The following is a 23,834-nucleotide window of genomic DNA, read 5'->3' on the forward strand; positions in this document are numbered from 1 at the left end:
CCTGAAAGTATGTTTCTAAGAAGTAGTTACTGACACTTGTGGTTGTCTTGGAGTCATCTCTATCTTAAGTACTGCTGCCATAGGGTTGTGTTGTTTTTGCTAATTATCCTTAGCATTTTCTTAAGAGAAAAATGATGTTTTTTCTCTCTCTGAGATAAATAATGAAAAAGCTTTTCAGGTGGAGGGAATACTTCAGCCATTTTGGAAATGTAAGTGAGTTTTGTTGAGTTGTTTCACTTCTGATGGTGGGAAATATACCACTGAGAGTAGTCAATGCTATCGTGGGAAACATAAGAAAAGAAAGAGAAGAATTTCCTTTTTGGGGTCATTTGAGGCCATTTGGTTAGTAGGTTCTGTTTCCTTAGTAAACAAAAGGGACATTTAGATCCCAGCCAGCCTTGAGCTTTTGGCATATATTTTATAGCCAAGTGGTCCTCACAGAAAAATCACAGCTGTGGATAGCAAGGGCGGACATCTCGGCAGTCACAGATTAACAAGTCCGACCTTAGAAACGGCACCTTTCTGTCTGTCAGAGTGGAAGCAGAGCTGCACCTGCATCTGCAACTCAGTGTGAGTCGTCATCATTTGTCGTGGTTTCAGTCAATGAGTAAGGGTGTTTTTCTTTTGATTTTAATAATTTAAACATCTATATAAAATATAGAAGTGAAACACTAAAAATTACATTTTAGGAATTTCTGTTTATTTAATAGTTTTAGGAAAGTGCTTTCCAAAGCCTGGGGTCCACAGATTGCCTGCATCCAAGTCTTCTGAGTTGTTAAAATGCAGACTTCCAGGCACCCATACCTATCTAATCAAATCATAGTTTCTGCATATAGATCCCAGGAAAATGCATTTTTTACAATCTCTACAGTTGATTCTTTTGCACATGAAAGGTTGAAAACCATTAATTTAGGAAAGTAAGAGAGCAAACTAAAGGGGTAGATGGATGACGTTTTATCCAAGTGCTCCATCAGAGCTGTGATACTGCAGGGCAGCAGTACCTTCTTATATCCTTGGGACAGCACATTTGAAAGATGTTCTGAAAGCATTCTTAATGGTCGAAAGTGCAGTATCCCTCAAAATTTAGCCATTAAGAAAAGAAGGAATGTTTTCATTGAAACGTACATATGCCAGCCCTTTAGGTTTGGGCTTTTAAAAAAAAAACACGAATCTTATCATGTTTACTTTCTAGTTCCTTTTACATCAGGAAGGGAAGAGATTTGTTTCCTTTTACTGTATTTCTACAAGGAGCATATTATAACTCTGTGCTGCAAAGAACAATAGTTAATGCACTTTTTTTCTTAACTAGGGGGAACGCCTAGTTTGAAAATATTATGGCTGAACCAAGAGCCAGAAATACAGGTTCGGCGCTTGGACACACTCCTAGCCTGTTTCAATCTTTCCTCCTCAAGAGAAGAGCTGCAGGCTGTCGAAAGCCCGTTTCAAGCTTTGTGCTGCCTCTTGATCTACCTCTTTGTCCAGGTAATGTCCAGCTGCCCGTTCCAGTCACTGCAGCCTGCGCTTACTTTATGAGAGGGAGCATGCGGGATATTGCCATGGCTGGTGTCCCGGATCGTCTTTTTCCAGTGTCTGTTCCATGGAACATTATTAGTCCTTTGAAGTGCTCTAAAAATAAAAAGAAGATTGTATGGCAAAATACGTACGAGAAACTCTGTCAGTACCTCAGCTTTAGAGATCATATTAGAGACTTAGGAAGTCTTGCAGGTGATGGAAGCTGCTCTGGCCTTGACTAAACTTTCTCAAACTTTGTGGACCATAGTGTACCTCCTCTGTCCTCGTGGCATTGTTTGGGGGGTGGTTCTTGTTTCTGGGTTTTAGTGTAAAGGTGAGAAAGGACCTGGCTAGAGACCTAGCTTCTCATAGCTCTTTGCCTCTGGACAGATTACTTCAGCTTTTTCCTATGTCAGTTTCATTCCATCATCCAGCGAATGTTTATTGATTATATGCCTTCATTTTCTAATCTGAAAATGAGATAATCTTAGTAGCTGCCTCCCAGGGCTGTTGGGGCGATGTCAGGTGTCATAACCTTCGTTATTTATGTCCTCCCATCCTGCCGAGCTAGAGATTGTAGTGGCAGATCCTTCATTTAGGCTCACTCAACAAGGTGGACTGTTTCTTTTGCATTAGTTTTATGCGTAGTTTATATGTGAAAATCATAAAAATCAGTTAAAAGATTCACCTTTTTAATAGTTTTCTACATGCACGTGCTTGGACACCTTTAGTAAAAGAAAGGCTGAGAATGCTCCCATCTCCCAGCCCCTCTTTCTCTGCTTTGCTCCTCCCCACCTCCCTCCCTGGTTCTGTGATTTAAGATGATTTTTGTCCCATTGTTGACAAAGTGTCTACTTCTTCAGGCTGTTAAGATGTCTCATAAGCTTTCTTCACTCCTTCAAGCCATCGTCTCAGCTCCTCTGACCTCCCTATATGGTGGGTCTCCATTGGCATAGCCATTCAGTGTTCACTTACCTGGAATAGACAATTATAGAATTATTTTTTCAAACCTGAATTTACTTTACAAATTACTGATTGTCTTTAAGAAATGTACTCTTATTGTAGAAATACATCTCAAGGGAATCTTGGACTGATTTTTTGTTTCTAAATGTCCTCTTGGCTCTGCCCGTTCTATAGCTTGCTCTACATTTTGCATTTTGTAAGATGTGATATGGTTAAGTAGTGCTTAGAGGTTTTATTGCTTCATTATTGGTTTCACATGCACCAATGTAAACCTTAGTTTTTGCATTACCGTTTTGAGTAGATTACTTCTTTATTTGCTCAAGACATAGCAGATTATAAATTAATGTAGGATGTGAGGAACTATTTAAAATGTAGATGTTAAAAGAGAGGAGATGAAGCCAAGATGGCCAATTAGAAGCAGCTGCGGTCCGTGGCACTCACAGAGAGGAATGAAAAGGGGCAAATGAATTCAGCACCTTCAACTGAAATACTGAGATTTTCACTTCGGGGCTGACTAGACAAACAACACAACCCACAGAGAATGAAGTAAACTAGGGGTGGAGGGCAGTGCCCCACCTGGGAACAGTATGGAGCCAAAGGAACCCCCACCCGCAGCCAGGGGAAGCCATGAGTGATTGTGTGACCCTGCCTGGGAAACCATGCTTCTCCCATGGATCTTTGCAACCCATGTATCAGATCCCTTCATTAGCCCATACCACCACAGCCTTGGGTCCGATACACAGAGCTGTTTGGAGTCTCAGCAGAGCAGCCACTCAGGTATACACAGAGACCCAAGAGTTTTACATACTCTGGCTCTGGGATCCCTGGCAAGACAAGAAATCTGTCCGTACATATCCCTAGGAAAGGGGCTGAATCCAGGGAGCCAAGTGGCATCATTCTGCAGGCTGCACTTCCATGGCACCTCACAATTTAAGACCCACTGGCTTGGAATCCCAGCCGGCCAATGGCAGTGAATTAGAGTCCACCTTAGAAGGGTCCAAGTTCCTAGGAAGAGGGACAGCCACAGTTCAGTCAACTTACCTGCTTCAGCCTGCCAGCTTTGGAGGATACAGGCAGTCCGGATGAGGAAGGGTCCCCCACCTCCAGTGCAGCACGTCGGCTCTACCAAAAAGCAGCCAGATTCCTGATCCTGTTCCTCCTGACTGGGTGAGTCCTCCCAATAGGGGTCTTCAGCCACCTCCTACAGGTGGGTGCAGGCCAGCAACAGATCAGTGACCGCTAGGACAGAGCTTCCAGAGGAAGGAGCTGGCTGCTATCTTTGCTGTTTCACAGTATTCACTGGTAATACCTCCAGGTATAGGAGAAACTGAGGCAACTGGCATCTGGAGTGGACCCCCAGCAAACCGCAACAGCCCTACAGTAGAATGGCCTGTTAAAAGAAAAACAGAAAACAAAAGACCCCACAAAAACCTCATTCAAAGGTTACGGATAGGGTTAGAGATCTTAAAGGTCAAAGATAGATAAGCCTACAAAGATGAGAAAGAATCAATGCAAACATGCTGAAAACTGAAAAAGCCAGAGTGCCTTTTCTCCTCCACATGACTGCAACACCTCTCCAGCAAGGACACAGAACTGGGCTGAGGCTAAAATGCCTAAATTGACAGAAGTAGGCTTCAGAAGGTGGGTAATAATGAACTTCGCCACGCTAAAGGAGCATGTTGTAATCCAATGTGAAGAAGCTAAGAAATATGATAAAACTACAGGAGCTGATAGCCACAATAGCCGGTTTAGAGGGGAACATAATCAACTTGATGGAGCTGAAAAACACAACATAAGAACTTCACAGTGCAATTACAAGTATCAATAGCAGAATAGACCAAGCAGAGGAATCTCAGAGCTTGAAGACTGTCTTTCTGAATTAAGATAGGCAGACAAGAATAGAGACAAAAGAATTAAAAGGAATTAACAAAACCTCTAAAAAGTATGAGATTATGTGAAGAGACCAAACTTATGACTGATTGGGGTACCTGAAAGAGATGGGGAGAAAGGAAGCAAGTTGGAAAACATACTTTAGGATATCATTCAGGAGAATTTCCTCAACCTAGCAAGCCAACATTCCAATTCAGGAAATACAAAGAACCCCAGTAAGATACTGTATGAGAAGATCAACCCCAAGACACATAATCATCAGATTCTCCAGGTTGAAATGAAAGAAAAAATGTTAAGGGCAGCCAGAGAGAAAGGCCAGGTCACATACAAAGGGAAACCCATCAGACTAACAGCAGACCTCTCAGCAGAAACCCTACAAGCCAAAAGAGATTGAGGGCCAATACTCAACATTCTTAAGAATTTCCAACCCAGAATTTTATATCCAACCAAACTAACTTCATAAGCGAAGGAGAAATAAGATCCTTTTCAGACAAGCAAATGCTTAGGGAATTTGTCACCAACAGACTTGCCTTGCAAGAACTCTTGAAGGAAGCATTAAATATGGAAAGCCAAAACCATTACCAGCCACACTGAAGTACACAGACCACTGATACTGTGAAGCAACCACATAAACAAGTCTGCAAAATAACCAACTAGCATCATGATGACAGGATCAAATTCACACATAACAATAGTAACCCTAAACGTAAATGGGCTAAATGCCCCAGTTAAAAGGCACAGAATGGCAAGCTGGATAAAGAGCCATGACCCATCCATATGCTGTCTTCAAGAGACCCATCACATGTGCAGAGACACACATGGGCTCAAAATAAAGGGTTAGAAGAAAATTTACCAAGTAAATGGAAAACAGAAAAAAGCAGAGGTTGCAATCCTAGTTTCTGACAAAACAGACTTTAAACCAATAAAGATTAAAAAAAGACAAGAGTATTACATAATGGTAGAGGATTCAATTTAACAAGAAGAGCTAACTATCCTATGTATATATGCACCCGGTACAAGAGCACCCAGATTCACAAAGCAAGTTCTTAGAGACCCACAAAGAGACTCCCACACAATAATACTGGGAGATTTTAACACCCCACTGACAAATATTAGATCATCAAGACAGAAAATTAATGAAGACATTCAGGACCTGAACTCAGCTCTGGATCACTTGGACCTGATAGATAGCTATAGAACTCTCCACCCAGATTCAACATAATATACATTCTTCTCATTTCTGCTCGGCACTTACTCTAAAATGGATCACATAATCGGAAGTAAAACACATCTCAGCAAATGCAGAAGAGCTGAAATGATAACAAACAGTCTCTTAGACCACAGAGCAGTCATATTCGAACTCAAGATTAAGAAATTCACTCAGAACCACACAACTACATGGAAATTGAACAACTTGCCCCTCAATGACTCTTGGTTAAATAGTAAAAGTAATGAGAACAAAGAGACTACTTACCAGAATCTCTGGGCTGCAGCTTAAGCAATGTTAAGAGGGAAATTTATAGCACTAAATGCTAGAAAGATCTCAAGTTAACAACCTGACATCTCTACTAAAAGAACTAGAGAACCAAGAGCAAAAGAAAACCCCAAAGCTAACAGAACACAAGAAATAACCAAGATCAAAGCTGAACTCAAGGAGATAGAGACACAAAAAACCCTTTAAAAAAAAATCAATGAATCCAGGAGCTGTTTTTTTTTAAATTAATAGACCACTAGCTACGTTAATAAAGAAGGGAGAAGAATTAAATAAATACAATCAGAAATGATAAGGGGGTTATCACCACTCACCTCACAGAAATATAAGCAACCATCAGAGAATACTGTAAACACCTCTGTGCACCTAAACTAGAAAATCTAGATGACATTGATAAATTCCTGTACACATATGCCTTCCTGAGACTGAACCAGGAAGAAATTGAATCCCCGAATAGACCAATTGAATCCCTGAATAGACCAATAATGAGTTCTGAAATTAAGGCAATAATAAATAGCTTACCAAACAAAATCCAGAACCAGACGGATTCACAGCTGACTTCTACCAGAGGTACAAAGAAGAGCTGGCACCATTTCTACTGAAACTGTTCCAAAATATTGAAAAGGAAGGACTCCTTTCTAACTTGTTCTGTGAGGCCAGCATCATCCTGATACCAAAACCTGGTAGACATAGAACAAAGAAAGAAAACTTCAGGCCAATATCCTTGATGAACATTGATGCAAAAAGCCTCACTAAAATACTGGCAAACCAAATCCAGCAGCAGATCAAAAAGCTTATCCACCATGATCTAGTTGACTTTATCCCTGGGAACTAACTTCAGCAAAGTCTCAGGATATAAAATCGCCAGTATTCCTATACACCAACAACAGGAAAGCGAATCACAAATAAACCCCCATTCACAATTGCTACAAAAAGCATAAAATACCTAGTAATACAGCTAACAAGGGAAGTGAAGGACCTCTTTAAGGAGAACTAAAAACTACTGCTCAAAGAAATCAGAGAGGACCCAAACAAATGGAGAACCATTCCATGCTCATGGATAGGAAGAATCAATATTGTGAAAATGGCCATATGGCCCAAAGTAATTTATAGATTCAATGCTATTCCCATTAAACTACCATTGGCATTCCTCACGGAATTAGAAAAAAAACGATTTTAAAATGCATACAGAACCAAAAAAGAGCCTGAATAGCCAAGACAATCCTAAGCAAAAAGGGCAAAGCTGGAGGCATCGCATTACCCAACTTCAAACTATTCTACAAGGCCACTGTAACCAAAACAGCATGGTACTCATACAAGAACAGAAACAGACCAATGGAACAGAATAGGGAACTCAGAAATAAGACCACACATGTACAACCATCTGATCTTTGACAAACTTGACAAAAATAAGCAATAGGGAAAGGACTCCCTGTTTAATTAATGGTGCTGGGATAAATGGCTGAGCCATACACAGAAAATTGAAACTGGATCCCTTCATTACACTATATACGAAAATTAACTCAAGATAGATTAAGGACTTAAATGTAAACCCAAAAGTATAAAAACCCTAGAAGAAAATCTAGGCTATACCATTCAGAACATAGGCATGGGTAAAGACTTCATGATGAAAACACCAAAAGCAACTGCAACAAAAGCAAAAATTGACAAATGGGATCTAATTAAAGAGCTTCTGCACAGCAAAATAAACTATCATCAGAGTAAACAACTTACAGAATGGGAGAAAATTTTTACTATCTATTCATCTGACAGAGGTCTAATATCCAGAGTCTACAAATAACTTAAACAGATTTACAAGAAAAAAAGCAAACAAACAATCCCATTAAAAAGTGGGCAAAAGACATGAACAGACACTTCTCAAAAGAGGACATATGGCCGGGCATGGTGGCTCACGCCTATAATCCCAGCACTTTGGGAGGCTGAGGCAGGCAGATCATGAGGTCAGGAGATCAAGACCATCCTAACACGGTGAAACCCTGTCTCTCCAAAAAAAAAAAAAAAATTAGCCAGGGGTGATGGTGGGCACCTGTAATCCCAGCTACTTGGGAGGCTGAGGCAGGAGAATGGCATGAACCTGGCTTGCAGTGAGCTGAGATCACGCCACTGCACTCCAGCCTAGGCAATAGAGTGAGACTCTATATCAAAAAAAAAAAAAAAAGGACATATATGTGGCCAAGAAACATATGAAGAAAAGTTCAACATCACTGATCATTAGAGAAATGCAAATCAAAACCACAATGAGGTACTATCTCATGCCAATCAGAATGGCTATTATTAAAAAGTCAAAACAAATGCTGACGAGGTTGCAGAGAAACAGGAACACTTTTACACTGTTGGTGGGAGTATAAATTAGTTCAACAATTGTGGAAGACAGTGTGGTGATTCCTCTGAGACCTAGAGGAGAAATACTATTTGACCCAGCAATCCCATTATTGAATCTACCCAAAGGAATAGAAATCATTCTATTATAAAGATACATGCGTGCGTATGTTCACTGCAGCACTATTCACAATAGCAAAGACATTGAATCAACCTAAATGCATATCAGTGATAGACTGAGTAAAGAAAATGTGGTACATATACACCATGGAATACTATGCAGCCATAAAAAGGAACTAGATCATGTCCTTTGTAGGGACATGGATGGAGTTGGAGGCCATTATCCTCAGCAAACGAACACAGGAACAGAAAACCAAATACTGCATGTTCTCACTTATAAGTGGGAGCTGAATGATGAGAACACAGGGTCACATGGCAGGGAACAACACACACTGGGGACTGTTGAGGGATCGGGGAGGGGGAAGGAGAGCATCAAGAAGAATTGCTAATGGATACCGGGCTTGATACCTAGGTGATGAGATGATCTGTGCAGCAACCCATCATGGCACATGTTTACCTATGTAACAAGCCTGCACATCCTGCACATATACCCCCAAACTTAAAATAAATGTTGGAGGAAAAAAATGTAAAAAGATATTTCTTTTGATATTATATATTAAATATGCATGTATGCACTATTGGTTAATATTTTCTATTTTCTAATAATCTACAGGTGTCTGTAGTTACCATTGAGTCATAGTGGGACTTGAGAAGTGGCAGGTAGCCAGTAAGCTGACTTTTCTCACCCATAAAAATACATGTGTTTTGTTCTTGATACCATGCATGTGCACAACCATGGGGAGGCCATTGTCGGCCCTCCAGGAGGGACACACGACCTGCTGTTCCATATTAACGATGCTTGCTGATCCTGTGTGTGGTCATGCAGCGCAGCTCTGCCTTCCCATCACTGTGCAGGTGACTGCCAGTTCTTTAAATTCACTTCAAGCAGAAAAAGCCCAGGACCCCAGAACAGTAACATCACATCCCTATTTATATAAACCCGAAGCAAGACAAGCGTCAGGAGGAAAATTTCCACTTTATCTTTTTTCTATTAATAAAGACCTTTTAAATAAAATCTCTTTAGTGCAAGTTGGCGTGAGCAGACTTGGTAACTTGTCTTTAAAGGAGATGTTTAAATTGGAACTTTTAAAAACTAGAAAACAACAGATTGACAAATCAATTTGGTATTCACTAGATGAAGAAGGTGCTGTATTATTCACAGGGATAATAACCCTCAGAATTAATAAGGCTAAAAAGATACATTTATAAAAATATTACAGTTTTATATATTAAGCCTAAATTCGATGTTTTGATGTGTAATATGGGATAAAATAGCATACTGTTCAGTGCACGAAAATGACAGAGAAACTAAATACAGTTGTGTCTTGGCATATGTGAGGAATTGGTCCCGGGACCCCCAAGGATGCCAAAATCCATGCATCCTCAAGTCCTGCGGCCAGCCTGTGGAGCCTACAGATTTGAAAATTTGGCCCTTTATATTCGGGTTTTACATCCCATGAGCACTGTATTTTTCCATCTGCATTTGGTTGAAAAAAAATCCACATATAAGTGAACCTATGCAATTCAAGCCTGTATTGTCAGAGGTCAACTGTACTCTCATTTGGTCTGACCTCCCAGTTAACAGTAGCCACAAATGATTTTATTAAAGACTCATCTGAGAATATCCTCTGGAAAGGTAAGTTTACATTACAGAAATGCATATATTTTATATTCCTTTTATTCCAAGGCAACACTTACCTGGAATAAAAGTGGACTAGTATAGTGACATGGTGAGTAAGAGCATCAGCAGGTCCAAGCGGCAGTCAGCACCCCCACCCTGGTGGAAGCAAATGCCGCCATCCTCCAGGGGAGCACAGGAGTCTTTCTGATTTATGGTGGGGTTGTTTTTGTTGCAAATAGGCATGTTAGCCATTTTTAATATCCAAGAAGAATCAATGAAGTTGTTGTTCATGGGTTTACTGTTGGCTTTCTGTTTCTTTTTCCGCAAGCCTTTACTTGCCACAGAAGGTGCTCTTCTGTGAGAAGCAGCTCTTGTGGTCTTAGGATGCTGTGGACTCGTTCAGTCAGCGGGCATGTTCTGCCTTTATCTGGGTAGCTGAACTCGGTGGCTGGGAGAGAATATCTCGACCTCCTCACGGTGGGGCAGGGGAAGGGATGGCACTGTCTGCTCTTGATGGGGTCTGGGAGAGGAATGGCTCAACCTCCTCACCATGGGGGGCAGGGGAAGGGATGGCACTGTCTGCTCTTGATGGGGTCTGGACCGTCCATGTCTTCCTCACTCTTCACACCCTCTCCTTATCTCCATCATCTACTCCACACCGAGCGATGCTCAGTCTGTCCTTTGCTGTCTCTTGTTCCTCTGTCTCTCCTTCCTTTTCTCACTTTTGTTGCATCTTTTGATTCCACAGAGGATTAGTAGGGTCACATATTGGGTTCTGATTTACTCTCAACTAGGATTCGAGGACACAGGTTTCCTCTAGGTTGCCGAAAGTGGATGATGACCCCAGCTCAGCCCAGCTGTGGATACTCGCTCTCTGAAAACCCCTGAACTGTTTGCTCTGTGCAATTTGTGCCAAACATGATCACCTGTCTGGCTCTAAGACCTGGTCTTGGTTGGCACCTCATGATTATTCCCAGATGTTCTATAGAGTTCTGCCTTGTTAGAGTCTATCCCCGACTAGAAATTCAGGCTCCCCTTCCAGCTGGGCTGTGAGTTGTGTGCACAACTGGGGATACCATAGAGAGAGCTTCACAGCCAGGAGTGAAGGATGGTGTGAAGAGGCTGTGCTCTCTCCACCTGCACACTGTCTGCTACCTGAGGTCTGATGCACCATGTGTGTGCCTGTGCATGTGCCTGTTTGTGCACCTGTGCGTGTGCCTGTGTATACACCTGTGTGTACATGTGTGCCCGTGTGTGTGTGCATGCCTGTGCGTGCACCTATGTGTGTGCACCTCTGTGTGCTTGTGTGCACATGTGGGTGACTGTGCGTGTGCCTGTATGTGCCTGTGTGTGCGTGTTTGCACCTACACACACACTCATAGTTAATAACTGAGATCAATTTGTAAGAAATGTTTAATTTTTCCTGTAGCCTAACACTGGTCATTCTCTGTCCTTTTCAGGTGGACACTCTTTGCCTGGAGGATTTGCATGCATTTATTGCACAGGCCTTGTGCCTCCAAGGAAAATCCACCTCGCAGCTTGTAAATCTACAGGTACAGACATGACCAGTTAGTTGTCACTGCCCAGAAGACAGCTGTGCAGTCCAGCCTTCTCTTTCCCATTGTAGCTGAAGTTTCACAGAAAAGATCAGGAAGGTATTTTAGTCAGGATCTTTTCGTGATGCAGTAGTTTGTCTTTGTCTCTTTAAGGGCTCTGGGATGAGCAGCCAGATGAGGTACTAGTAGGTGCTGCCTCAGTTCCAGTTTTGTGAAACTTGTATTTCTCAATACTGCCTTTATAGACTAGTGATTTGAAGAGAATAGCCTATGTGGTTCTCTGTAAACCTTATTAATTTCTGGTGTTAGCAGTTTTGGCCCTCCCCTGGCCTGCCTCCCAGATGGCTGTTGGCTCAAGGGTGGGGCTGCCTGGCACCTTCCTGGATCCCTCCTGGCGCCTTGCCTGTGGCAAGTGTTCAGTAAAGAACTTCATATGAGGGAGAGGGTGCACCTCAGCTAGGAGGTCCACAGCCTCTATTGTTTGTATTCAAACATGCCCTCTGGGAGTGCTTATTTCTTTAATTTCACAAAATGGCCCAATCACAGCCAAGTTCCACAGCTCTCCTCTGTGGCTGCCCCCTTGTGGACCTGGGTACTGGGTGTTGTTTCCTGTTAGAATATCCCAAGGTCAAGTCACCTATGGATGGAATCTTAAAATTCTGCTTTATCAATGCCATCTGATCATGGTTATTGATTTATCCATAGCTGTAGTTTAGTTGCATTTGTTTTACTTGTTTTTCTAATGGAAAAAACTAAGTTTCATTTATAAATGGCTTTTACTCAAACCTCGTAACTTAGGCCAGGTGCGGTGGCTCACACCTGTCATCCCAACACTTTGGGAGGCCGAGGTGGGTGGATCACCTGAGGTCAGGAGTTCCAGCCCAGCCTGGCCAACATGGTGAACCCTCATCTCTACTAAAAATACAAAAATTAGCCAGGCATGTGCCTGTAATCCTAGCTACTTGCAAGGCTGAGGCAATAGAATCGCTTGAAACCGGGAGGCGGAGGTTGATATGAGCTGAGATCGTGCCATTGCACTCCAACCTGGGCAACAAGAGCGAAACTCAGTCTCAAAAAAAAAAAAAAATCACCTCACAACTTGTTTTGTTTTGTTTTGTTTTTTGGTGATAAGACTCACTCTGTTGCCCAGGCTGGAATGCAATGGCTCAGTCCCTGCTCACTGCAACCTCTGCCCCATAGGCCCAAGTGAGCCTCCCATCTCAGCCTTCTGGATAGCTGGGACCACAGGCATGTGCCACCCTGGCTAATTTATATGTGTGTGTGTGCATGTGCATGTACGTGTGTGTGGAGACGACATCTCATTATGTTGCCTAGGCTGGTCTCAGACTCCTGGGCTCAAGCCATCCTCCCACCTGGGCCTCCCAAAGTGCTGGGATTATAGGTGTGAGCCACCACACGCAGCCACAACTTTCAATACTAGGTTTAATTCATAAACTAATTCTCATAGCATAGCAGTCTAACTAATGAACAATGCCAGATTTTTTTTTGTATTAGAAATTTCATAGCATCAGTATCTAAAAAGCAGCCTTTTTTTCCTCCATTAAGCAAAAACAGAATTTTAAAATGTTAATTTTATGTTATCAGTAGGTTAATCTGCATTCTTCATGCTGAGCGGCAGCCCTGGCCTACCTCCTGGGCCCCGGTTGTGGCTGCCATTGGCTGTGGGTGTTTGTAGCAGCCGCTGAGCCATTGCCATTATAGTCTGGGGGCCTCACGTGCTTCCCTCTTCCCTGTCAGTAGAATTAAACAACAAGACAGAAGTATTACAGAAAGAAACCCTGGGTCCTGTTCTCTGGTCCTAGGCCACATGGGCAACATAGCACTGGAGTCTGAGAGTCACACAGATGAGGGAGCTGGGTCTGCCCTTCACCAGCTATGGGGTCTTGAGCAGGTTCTTAAGGACATGCAGCAAGTAACCAAACTTCTCTGTGCTTCAGTGTCCTCTCATTTGTAAAATGAAGAAACCAAGATTTAAATGCAGCAGAAGATGTAATGTTCTTTGTAGGCATTTAGCGCATTTGATCTTCATTTTCACACCCCGTGGATGTGCCCACCCTTGCCATGTTGTAATTGGCAAAGCTAAAGTAGAAGCAGGCTTTTGACACCCTGTCCGGGGTTCTGGCCATGCTGCCATTTTCCATGAGAAAGACATGATTAAATAAAGATGCTGTAGAAAAAGGTTGGTTTTAAAAGCACTCCCATAAGTACGCAGCCATCACACAGAGGCCACTTCCCCTTAGCCATCCACTCAGCAGCACTGGTGTATACAAACGTAGCAGAGACTTGTCCCATGGTTCTAGTTCTGTTCTGTTAAAAGTGGGACCTGTGCCAATTATTATTAATCATTGGTTCCTTCTGAGAATTGTGACTGGGCAGCTTGTGATCCCTGAGGTCACTTAGGAAAATGCTTCCACAAGGAGGGCGGTTTTTCTAACAAACCATGGCACTAAGAACAGAATGTGAGTTTCGCTCGTCTCCCCACCAGCCAAGGACTAGCTTGATATCCTAGGTAGGGCAGAGTCACCACTCAGCCGCCCTGCTTGGCTCCCTCCTGTGAAAGGTGGAGACATGGTTTGGGGAGGGAGTTGGGTCCAGGTGCAGCCTCCCCACAGCTTCTGACTCTGTTCTGACTGCTTCACGTTGCAGTCGCATTGCACTGGGAGTTCGCTGTGGTTTTCTCAATAATGAGCTAATTGAGCCCCAGAGGTGTGTGCCCTGGTGTCACTAGCCACTGTCGGGTAGGTGGCTCTTCTGGCAGTGGGTGGGTCACTGTTGCTCATAGTGAATTTTAAAACACTCTGTTAGTTCTTTGCCCAACATTCCTTTCCTACTCAAATAGCTCAAATATAGCCTTAAAAAAATATACATATATATATATATTTACATACATATTAAAAATTTAGGTGACTGGATTATATGTGTAAAGGTGCATAGTACATATTTATGTATATACACATTCATTTACATACATAGAAATACATAGGAATACAAGAACCCTTAACCTGCAATAATGTTATAAGTAAAGAAGAAAGAAGGAAAGCAGTATTACTTACAGTTTAAGAAAGCCAAAACATGACTTTTTAAAGTAATGGACAAAGGAGAGTTGTGCACTTGACAGGAGGCTGCTATTTTCTGGATACTGAGGACAGGCCTGTGAGCGGAAATGATGGCGGTTGTTTTCCCTTTGTAGTTAGGTCTCTGAGTGCCAGTTTTGTGTTTGCCAGTATTCCTATTCATGTCTGTAACTTTCAGTGTGAGCTTCTAGTATATGGTTCTAGAGAACATACCTGCCCGATTGAACTTTGAATAGGACATGTGATCCTTCATACATAGTTTGTACAACCTTTGTGATCATATATACACATACATATAGATGTATGTGGGATTTAAGTTAGAATCTTTCTTTTTTAATTTTTTGAGACAGAGCCTCGCTCTGTTGCCCAGGCTGGAGTGCAGTGACGTGATCTCAGCTCACTGCAACCTCTGCCTCCTGGGTTCAACTGATTCTCATGCCTCAGCCTCCTGAGGTAGTTGGGATTCCAGGCATGCACCACCATGCCCGACTAATTTTTGTATTTTTAGTAGAGACAGGGTTTCACCATGTTGGCCAGGCTGGTCTTGAACTCCTGACCTCAAGTGATCTACTCGCCTCAGCCTGCGAAAGTGCTAGGATTATAGGTGTGAGCCACCACGTCTGACCAGAATCTCTTTATAGTACAGAAGTAAAGTAAATTAAGCAATAGGCTGAATTATATAATGGACAAGTAAATTGTGAGGTCTCCCTCTTTAAACAACTTGAAGGGGGGAGGTAGAGACAGAGCAGAAGAGGACATGAACTCTGGCACCCTCAGCACCCTGTTTATTGATGTGACAGGAGGAATGTTTCTGTGGACATTCAAGGTTACGGGTCACTCTCCTGTTGCCATCCAGCTCTCCCCAGCTGGTGCCCTTGTGGGCCTGGAGTCCAGCATCCTGGTTCAGGCTTCTGTCTGCAGTCAGTGGGCATACCATGTACTGTCTAGGAATGTGAAAAGAGGTAGAATTATCTACCTGCCACTCTCCCAGTGTTCTGTAAGAATCTGATACATGCCCAGATCATTTTGTCAAGTCCTCTGTAGAACAAGATGCCATGGTTGCCGTTATTCTCTCATTGAGCAGAGTGGAGTGTGTACTACGTATACTGCCGTGGGGCCAGGCCCAGTGAGTGCACTCACATGGTGTGCGCTCAGAAGTCATTTTGCTCTCATCCCAGGGTGCAATAATAATTTGTTTTCTCTCTCTTTTTTTTTTTTTTTGAGACAAGGTTTGGCTCTGTTGCCCAGACTGGAGTGCAGTGGTGCAATCTTGGTTCACTGCAACCTCTGCCTCCCAGGCTCAGGCCATCCTCCCACCTCAGCCTTCCTAGTAGTTGGGACTACAGGCACACACCACCATGCCTGGCTAATTTTTGTATTTTTTTTTGAGAGATGGGGTCTTTCTGTGTTGCCCAGGATGGTCTCGAACTCCTAAGCTCAAGCAATCCTCCTGCCTCAGCCTCCCAAAGTGCTGGGATTACAGGCAGGAGCCACCACCCTGGCAATGATGATTTCATAAATGAGCTCTTGCTCTCTTTTTGGAGAAAAAAGCCAAGAAATTCCTCTGCCTTTCTTTGCCCCATCAGTTTATCTTTGTCGTGTCGGGGCTCTGACCCCTCCTCCTGCTGGCTTTGTCTCCAGCCCCCTCTCCAGGTGGAGGCTCTGACTGTTAGGAAATTCTGGCTTCATCTCTTACACACTGAGAACTCCATGAACTGGTACCTCGTAGCCACTTTTTCTAGTGCCTCATAGCTGATCATTGGGAAGTTCTTGGTCATATTTTGGTTGGGAAATTGAAAAGATGTGAGTTGATGAAAGATAAAATTTTACTATAAAATTCAAGCCATGCCACATTAGAAAGTGATCTGTGGTCACATCATATTTAATTCTGCAAGGACTTCTTAAGATTCCCCTGCATGTGGCTGCCTTGTACCCACCGCTGTCCCTGGTGTGCGTGGCAAGTGCAGCAGGTCACACCTGTGTCAGCAGCATCGTCCCTGCCTTGCACAGCACAGCTTGGCTCGGGGCCTGCTGGGGCGCTCAGAAAACAGCAAGCTGTGTGTGCTGTGTTTGTTAACATAGAGCGTGATGACTGATCATTGTCTATGCCAGTAGCAGCTTTTAGTGAAAATACAGGCCCCAGGCAAGGCCTGAAGCCCCAGTTTTTACTTTATTTTGATTACAGGATCGTAACAATAAAGTAATTCTGGGTCTCCATTTCCTTGGTAATCACTGTGTTGTGATAATGTGTGCACCAGCGAAACGTGGCATTCCCACAGTGAGATTATATCAAGAAAGCACTTATTAAACATAATGTTTTGTTTTGTTTTTTTTAGACAGAGTCTCACCCTGTCACCCAAGCTAGAGTGCAGTGGCACGAACTCAGCTCACAGCAACCTCAGCCTCCCGAATAGCTGGGATTACAGGCATGCACCACAACACCTGGCTAATTTTTGTATTTTCAGTAGAGATGGGGTTTTACCATGTTGGCCAGACTGGTCTGGAACTCCTGACCTTCAGTGATGGGCCTGCATCAGCCTCCCACAGTGCTGGGATTACAGTCGTGAGCAGCCACGCCCAGCCAAAACATAATTTTTTAAAAATGTGTTTTGTTTTTTTCGGGATGCGGCTGTGTGCTGGTGATTTGTGCTGAATTTCCTCTTGTTCAGTCACTGAGAGAGATGCCTGCCCCTTCCATTGCATGAAGTCACTGAAGCAAAGGCCGAAAAATGTGCAACTTCCATATCCAGGGACCCTGAGTCTCCTCCACCTTCTCCGACCTCTCCTCCTTTGAGCCTGCGATGTCCCTTTTATTTATCTTTGTTCAGCAGCACCTTTCACACTGTGGGTCTTGTTCTGAATCCACATGCCAAGTCACTATCCCAGAGTCCTGGCCAGGTTGGTGTGGAGTGTGTTCTGAGGGACACTCGTGGGTGAGAAGCCACAGTGTCCCACTTAGGGTTTTCAGTTTCCCGTTTCCCTCCTCTCCTAGACTAGTGCCCCTTTGAGGAAAGGGATAGTGTTCTTGCTCCTCTTTATTTTCCAGCACCCAGCATCCTGCCAACATTGATTAACTTGATTAAATGGATACCTGCAATTTAAAAGTATACATGAGCATTTGCTGAGACAGGCAGAGTCTGTCTGGTTCAGCAAAGTGTTTGTGCAAATACAAAGCAGGTGTCTAGACAAAGCCCCACCTTTGCAGAGCTCCCTCTGACACCTCTCTCTGGGGTTCCCTACAATTCTAGTCTCAAGAGCTGATGGGGGCACTTGGGACAGGGATGCCTGGGGGCCCTTCAGAGGCTGGTGCTGCTGAAACACAGATGCTGGCATGCCTTTCCTTCCTCCCCAAGATCATCCTCTTCAGATAACTGTGGTGGCGTTTTCATTTCTCATCTCTCTGTTACCTGGAAATGCTATGAGCTTGTAGATTGCAATGGTGAGACCTGCAGTTGGTGAAGCCAAAAGCCCTTTCGTACATGTTCATATAGATGACCATGGAATGATTTTCTGATTCACTGGATGGACTCCTGGGTTGGAAAGCAAAGCTAGGGCTCTGGAGTTTACAACATCAGAATGAGGGGAGGAGAGGATGGGGCAGAGTGCAGAAAAGGGCATGGTGTGCCTGGGGCATGTACTCCTGCTGAAACCCCCAGTCAGGCTGAGCCCTGGGCCATCTCCTGTCTCCTGCGGCTCCCTCCTGGCATTTACCCATGTGGAACTGAATACGTATTTGTGTGTATGTGAAGCTGGTCAGACTGAGCCCACTTGAATTTTCTGAGACCAAAATGTCATAAACCAAGGCTAATGAGAGGCTTACATCTAAACACGGAGGATTAGGATTCATGCTGGCTGTGGGGATTTCTCAAGATGGTGGCAGAAAAGAGTCTAGCTTCATCTGCTGCTTGGTCTGCAGGGTTCCTTCTCGCCTTACTAGGGATGACAGCTGTGGTCTATGTCATGCATTCTTGGCTGTTTGAAACTAAAGTTGTGTCTTGGACTTCACCCTTTGGTTTTGCCCCTTGTCAAATAATGTCCACCTGAAGAAAGAGGTTGCAGGCAGTGCCTTTGATGATAGCAGATGCTGAAGCATGAACCCATGGAGGAAAGAATTGCCCAGGAAAAAGGCCCAGATGTTTTCTGTTCATGAACTAGATGTGTCCTCCTGAGGGAATTCAAATCAAAGAGTTGGCAAAACTGGGCGGTGGCGGTAGTAGAGAGGCATGAGCATATGAGCATGGGCCCCTGACACACACACACACACACACACACACACCACACACACACACCCTGCCAGCAGGGCTCGGCCCCTGACGCCCCCCCTCCCCCCTAGGCTGCCTGGAGCAGGGCTCTGTTGGAATCATGGAAGGAACACACACCCTTTTTGAGCCTATCAGAATTGCAAAGTTGGTGCAAGTGTTTATTCGCCTGCCATCACCATCGGGTGGGGTGGTCTGTGACAGGCTCAGCAGGTGTTGGTAAAAGGACCCTTGACCAGAAATGCAAAGGGGACAGAGCAGGAGCTCCTCACAGTCATAACAGCAGTGAGCTGTTTCTTGTTCTTTGTGGGAAAATGCTTGGAGCCTAAGTCTTGTACGGAAAAATAGATAAATAAGCAAAATGTAAACTCAGTAGCATTCTATCATTCAGTGGCATGTTGCACATCCAGGCTCTCAAGATATAATACAAGTTTCTCTGCAGCTGTTGGGAGGTGGCACTAAATCGTTGTTCTTGGGAGTTAGATTCTGCTGCCTGAAAGCTGAAAGGGAAGCAAAGGCCTCTCCAGTTATCCTGGTGAGACAAGAGCTTGGTGTGTGGGGAGCTGAGAGCTGGGAATCGTGGGTGGTGGAAGCTGTTAGGTTCTGGCCAGTTGCCTTGGCAGAACCTTGCTGGCTCCTAGGAAAGAGTAGGAGTCTCTCCATTGCATCTGGGAAGTGGGGGTGGCCGGGAAGGGGAATGGCAAGTGGGGAGGGACAGGCAGCTGAGTCTATTTGGCTGGACCTGTGCTCTGAGGGGCAGGTGCCAGGGGTATGAGGGAGAGTGGCATGTGAGCGCACCTGAGTGGGGTTCCCCTGGTGGCCCACACCCGTCAGGGGCCCGTGTCACCCACAGGAGGGGAAGCTTCACTTGGGAGGTGAGGGGTGGAGTGGAGAGAGCTCAGGGCCAGCATGGTCTCTGGTGTGGGGTGAATGGGGGGTTGAGAGGAGCCAGCGAAGGCTTAGAGGGCAAAAGACCAGGTGAGGCGTAGCTAGGGACTGCAGGCTGTTGAGAAGAACATTGTGACATTTCCCAACAAATGAGTACTTTGTCGGCATGAGCACACAAAGTGAACAGTGTTGTGGGCTTGATCTTCCCCTAGTCCTGTTGACTATGGCCTCAGGTCAGGACACACACACTCACCGCTCTGCCCAGCCTTGGATAAGCTCATGTTATTTTTTAGATTTTTTTTTCTCCTTCTTGTTGCCATATTCATATTCAGGACTTTGATGAGAGAAGAATGAGGTAGAACATGCTCATTGCATCTGAGCCCACACTGCTTTGATCCTTTTCTTCTCACCAGAAACAGTTCATTAACCTAGAATAAGTCACTTTTAAGCTTGTTTTAAATTGTGACAATTCTGATTTAAACAAATTTTTCTTTTTAGGTTAGCTATAAAACTCACCAGTGGAAGTCGAAAATAAAATAATTGTATGCCATTGAATCTCCAAATGATATTTTTATTTTGCTACAAATTAATGAAACTTTAAATTATAGTGATACTCTCACTTTGTCAAAAGCTTCAACCAGGGGTTACCAGACTATCGCCCATAGGCCACATTCCGCCACCAGCCTGTAGTGAGGCGTGTGAGCTAAGAATGGTGTTCGTTTCTAAATGTTTAGGGGAAAAGTCAAAAGAATAATATTCCATGATGTGAAAATTACATGAAACGCAAATTTCTATGTCCAAAATGGTTTTCTTGGCACATAGCCATGCTCAGTCATTTACAGCTGCCTTTGCCCTGCAACAGCAGAGCTGAACGGCTGCAAGAGACATCATATGGCCCACAAAGCCAAAAGTGTTTCCATCCGGCTCTTTCCAGAAGAGCGTGCTGACCCTTGGCTGGAGCCAGCAGGTCAGTCTGCAGGGAGACGGCAGGACGGGGAGCCCCATGCTTTTGTCTCTGTGCCCCTCCTGCAGCCAGGTCTGCACGCACACACAGTGACAGTAATAACCCCATGCATGAATGTAGCAAGTTTTCAAGACATTAGAGGGCTTTGGTAGTTAGTTTTCATGTCATTACTTTGAGGTAATTAAGTCCTATCTTATTCTTAGAAAAATGAAGATATAATTACGTGTCTTGGCATTGGTCCTTATAAAGGAGCTGAAGTGAGGATATAAATTCCCTGACTCTTGGTTCCACTTCCACCTAATTCTCCTACACAAAGACCCTCGCCATGATAAAACCTGGATTTGGGGGTCTGTAGGGGTCGGGGTGTGGCTGACTCACATGGATCTCCTCACACCTGTTAGGATGCCTTACAAGCATCGAGTGCTTTTTTAAGATTAAGTCATGTTTTCAGTTGACACATAATAATTGTGCATATTTATGGGGTACAGTGAAATGTTTCAATATGCATGTATGTTGTGTGATTTAATATTGAAGTGTAATGTTGCCTGTTGGTTCAGAGCACAGTGGTACCTTAGAGACAATTCAGTCAAGCACTTTTGTCTTATAGACCAGGGTTTTAGGCTCAGATTAGTGGAACGGTTTGCACCAGGTCAAGGTATAGTGCATGTCCGAGCTGATCAAAAGGCCAAGGTTCCGAGTTCCACCGTGCACTCCTTTACTTCCTGCCTTCTCACTAGACAGTGAGACACCTGTAAAGTGGAAAGCAGGTATGCCATGTGTCAAAAGCCGATTTGGAAACCTTCTCATAAAAGATCTTTACTCAGTGCTGCTCTCGGTGAATTCTCACTTTACAAATGGAATATTTTTCTGTAGGCAGAATCACAATGCTTTGAAGACATAATGAGATCAAGCCGTTAAGATGGCGCTTTACTGATGAAATCCCTAAGACAACCATGAAAATACAGGATTGTGTAGTATGTTTTCAAGGAGATATTTATAAAAATGCTTTTACTTCCCTACACAAGTTCACAGAAGAAATACAATTTTTAAAGAAGGAAAAATGCTTTCATTATTGGGCACTCAATAAAAATGAATAGTAGACGTACTAGTCAGTTTGGGCTGCCATAACAAAACACCACAGGCTGGGTGGCCTAAAACCACAGACATTCCCTTCTCAGTGTTTTGGAAACTTGATGTCCAAGATCGATGTGCCAGCAGCTCTGCTGTCTGCCGGGGCGGGGGCCTCCCTCCTGGCTTGCAGGCAGCCAGTTTCTCACTGTGTCCTCATAGGGCAGAGAACAGAGAGCAGTCTCCTGAGGGCACTCACCCGCTTTGGTAGGGTGCCCCCCAGCCCCCCGCCATGACCCAATCAGCCCCACCTCCAGATACCATCCCACTGGGGATGTAGCCTTCAGCATAAGAAATTTTGGAAGGACATATTTGCCCGTAGCAGTAGAAATAGGAATCTTGAAAGTTTTACTGGACTTCTGTAAACACAGAAGATGACTGATGAGTCAGTCCCTCAACAGCTTAAATGAGATAAGATGGAAATGAACAAAGCAAAAGAAAGCAAATGAACAAAGCAAAAGAAATTAGTATTCATATTTTTTTCTTACTTTTATTCTCTCTTGTGCACATAGACTTTCCAATATTTATCCAGAATTTTCACAGGCAAGAGAGAAGAGAGGTTTGTGGCTGCGTTTGAACCTAGGAAAGGACTTTGAGAACTCAGGATGCCTGGAACCAGCTGTGCAGTGCGTCTGCCTCCTGGACTTGGCAGCAGGGCCCCACTTTCACTGACTTTGCCCATAGTCCTCATAATTGTAGTAGGTGTCTCCTGCTACAGATCATTATACGTGTTTGAGAAAATGTGATCTCTATGAGGAAGCAAGAAAAGGTAAGAAGGACCATAGCAGAAAGCAGAGAATTCCGAGTCCAGTTTGGAGAGAGTGAGGAAGTCAGCTGGAAAGGTCTCTCATGATAAAGGATCCAGGTGTTGCTGCCAGCAGTGCTGGTGCAGGCCCCGGGGCTGAACCCGCCACTGGATGTGCCTGGGGCACTCCTCGGGTGACCTTTGCCTCAGCAAACTTAGGGTAGTTTTTTTTTTTTTCCTGCTCCCATACCTGACTCCTAGATAGGAGGTTTCTCTTGTCCTGGAGAATCTTAAGAGAAGTGTGTCTATGTTCTTGGAATCAGGAGAGCTCAGTTACTTGGGGGTGGAAACGGAGTCTTTTATAATTTCCATGGAACCTTTGCACCTTGTAGGTACTCAGTAATTAATTGTCAGTTTGCTGAATATATCCATCAATCTTAGAGTTTATGCTGTGATGCTGGTAGATGTATTTTATCTTCATGAATAAGAATCTTTCACATGTAACTTATTTTTCTACAGCAGAAACAAATTTCAGGATATAATTTCAATTTTACAAAAAATGTACCTTTTTTGAATGTAGCAATCTAATTTCTCTTTTAAACCCGTTCTGTGAGTCAGCAGAAATTTATCACAGAGGCATTGCAGAGGTGAGACGGAGACTCTCAGTTGCCCTTGAGCTGTCGTGGCCCTGCTCTCTGCACCTCACAGACTTCCCCAGCGGGGCGGCCCTCAGGCCCTGTGTCCTCCTGCTCCCACATGCGCTAAGTGGCACCTTAGGGGGCCCTTGCTGCCCAGACACTCCATGCAGACCTTTCTTTTCTGAGATGCAGCTACGTCCCCGAACTCTTTGTGGAAGGCAGGGAAAGTGATGGTCTGCTCTAAGATGCCCCAGCCACCCGAGGGTCCATCACCCTCCCTCTGGGGGGTGAGGCAGAGGACCCTGTTTCTGTAGGGCTCCCAGTTTCTCTGTGCCCTTGGCTTCCTCTCCCTCTTTCTTGGTTCCAGGAGCTGCTGTCCAGTCGTGCTCTGGCAGATCTGAGTTCTTTGAAGTTCTTCTGGGGGTTAAACTCAGAAGCCAGAACTCGGTAATATTACCCTCTCCAGTTAGTCGTCTGATCCTGTACCTGTCATTGCGGGATGTCCTAAATGACTAAAGAGGGTGGGGCAAGGCAGTAAAGGGGAAGAACAGCAGAACTGCAGTCAGCAGTTCAGATATTACCTCACTGCATTTCTTACAAAGATTCGCCTTCTAACACCTTTA

The 23,834-nt window shown here is 44.1% G+C and overlaps 1 protein-coding gene across 8 annotated transcripts in view; it reads left to right on the top strand.

The window, feature by feature from the left end:
- Positions 1 to 23,834, top strand: part of FAM120B (family with sequence similarity 120B) — a 117,707-nt gene that overhangs the window by 39,170 nt on the left and 54,703 nt on the right. For 5 of the 8 annotated variants that reach the window (XM_030809995.1, XM_030809990.1, XM_030809994.1 and 2 more), the window contains exons 5-6: positions 1,310 to 1,482; positions 11,399 to 11,491. In XM_030809995.1, the coding sequence (XP_030665855.1) occupies positions 1,310 to 1,482; positions 11,399 to 11,491 (266 nt within the window). The remainder of the gene's footprint in view (positions 1 to 1,309; positions 1,483 to 11,398; positions 11,492 to 23,834) is intronic. The other 3 variants (XR_004029430.1, XM_030809998.1, XM_030809996.1) reach the window with 2 other exon arrangements.

The sequence above is a fragment of the Nomascus leucogenys genome, chromosome 3, assembly GCF_006542625.1.
Source record: "Nomascus leucogenys isolate Asia chromosome 3, Asia_NLE_v1, whole genome shotgun sequence".
Taxonomy (NCBI): Eukaryota; Metazoa; Chordata; class Mammalia; order Primates; family Hylobatidae; genus Nomascus; species Nomascus leucogenys.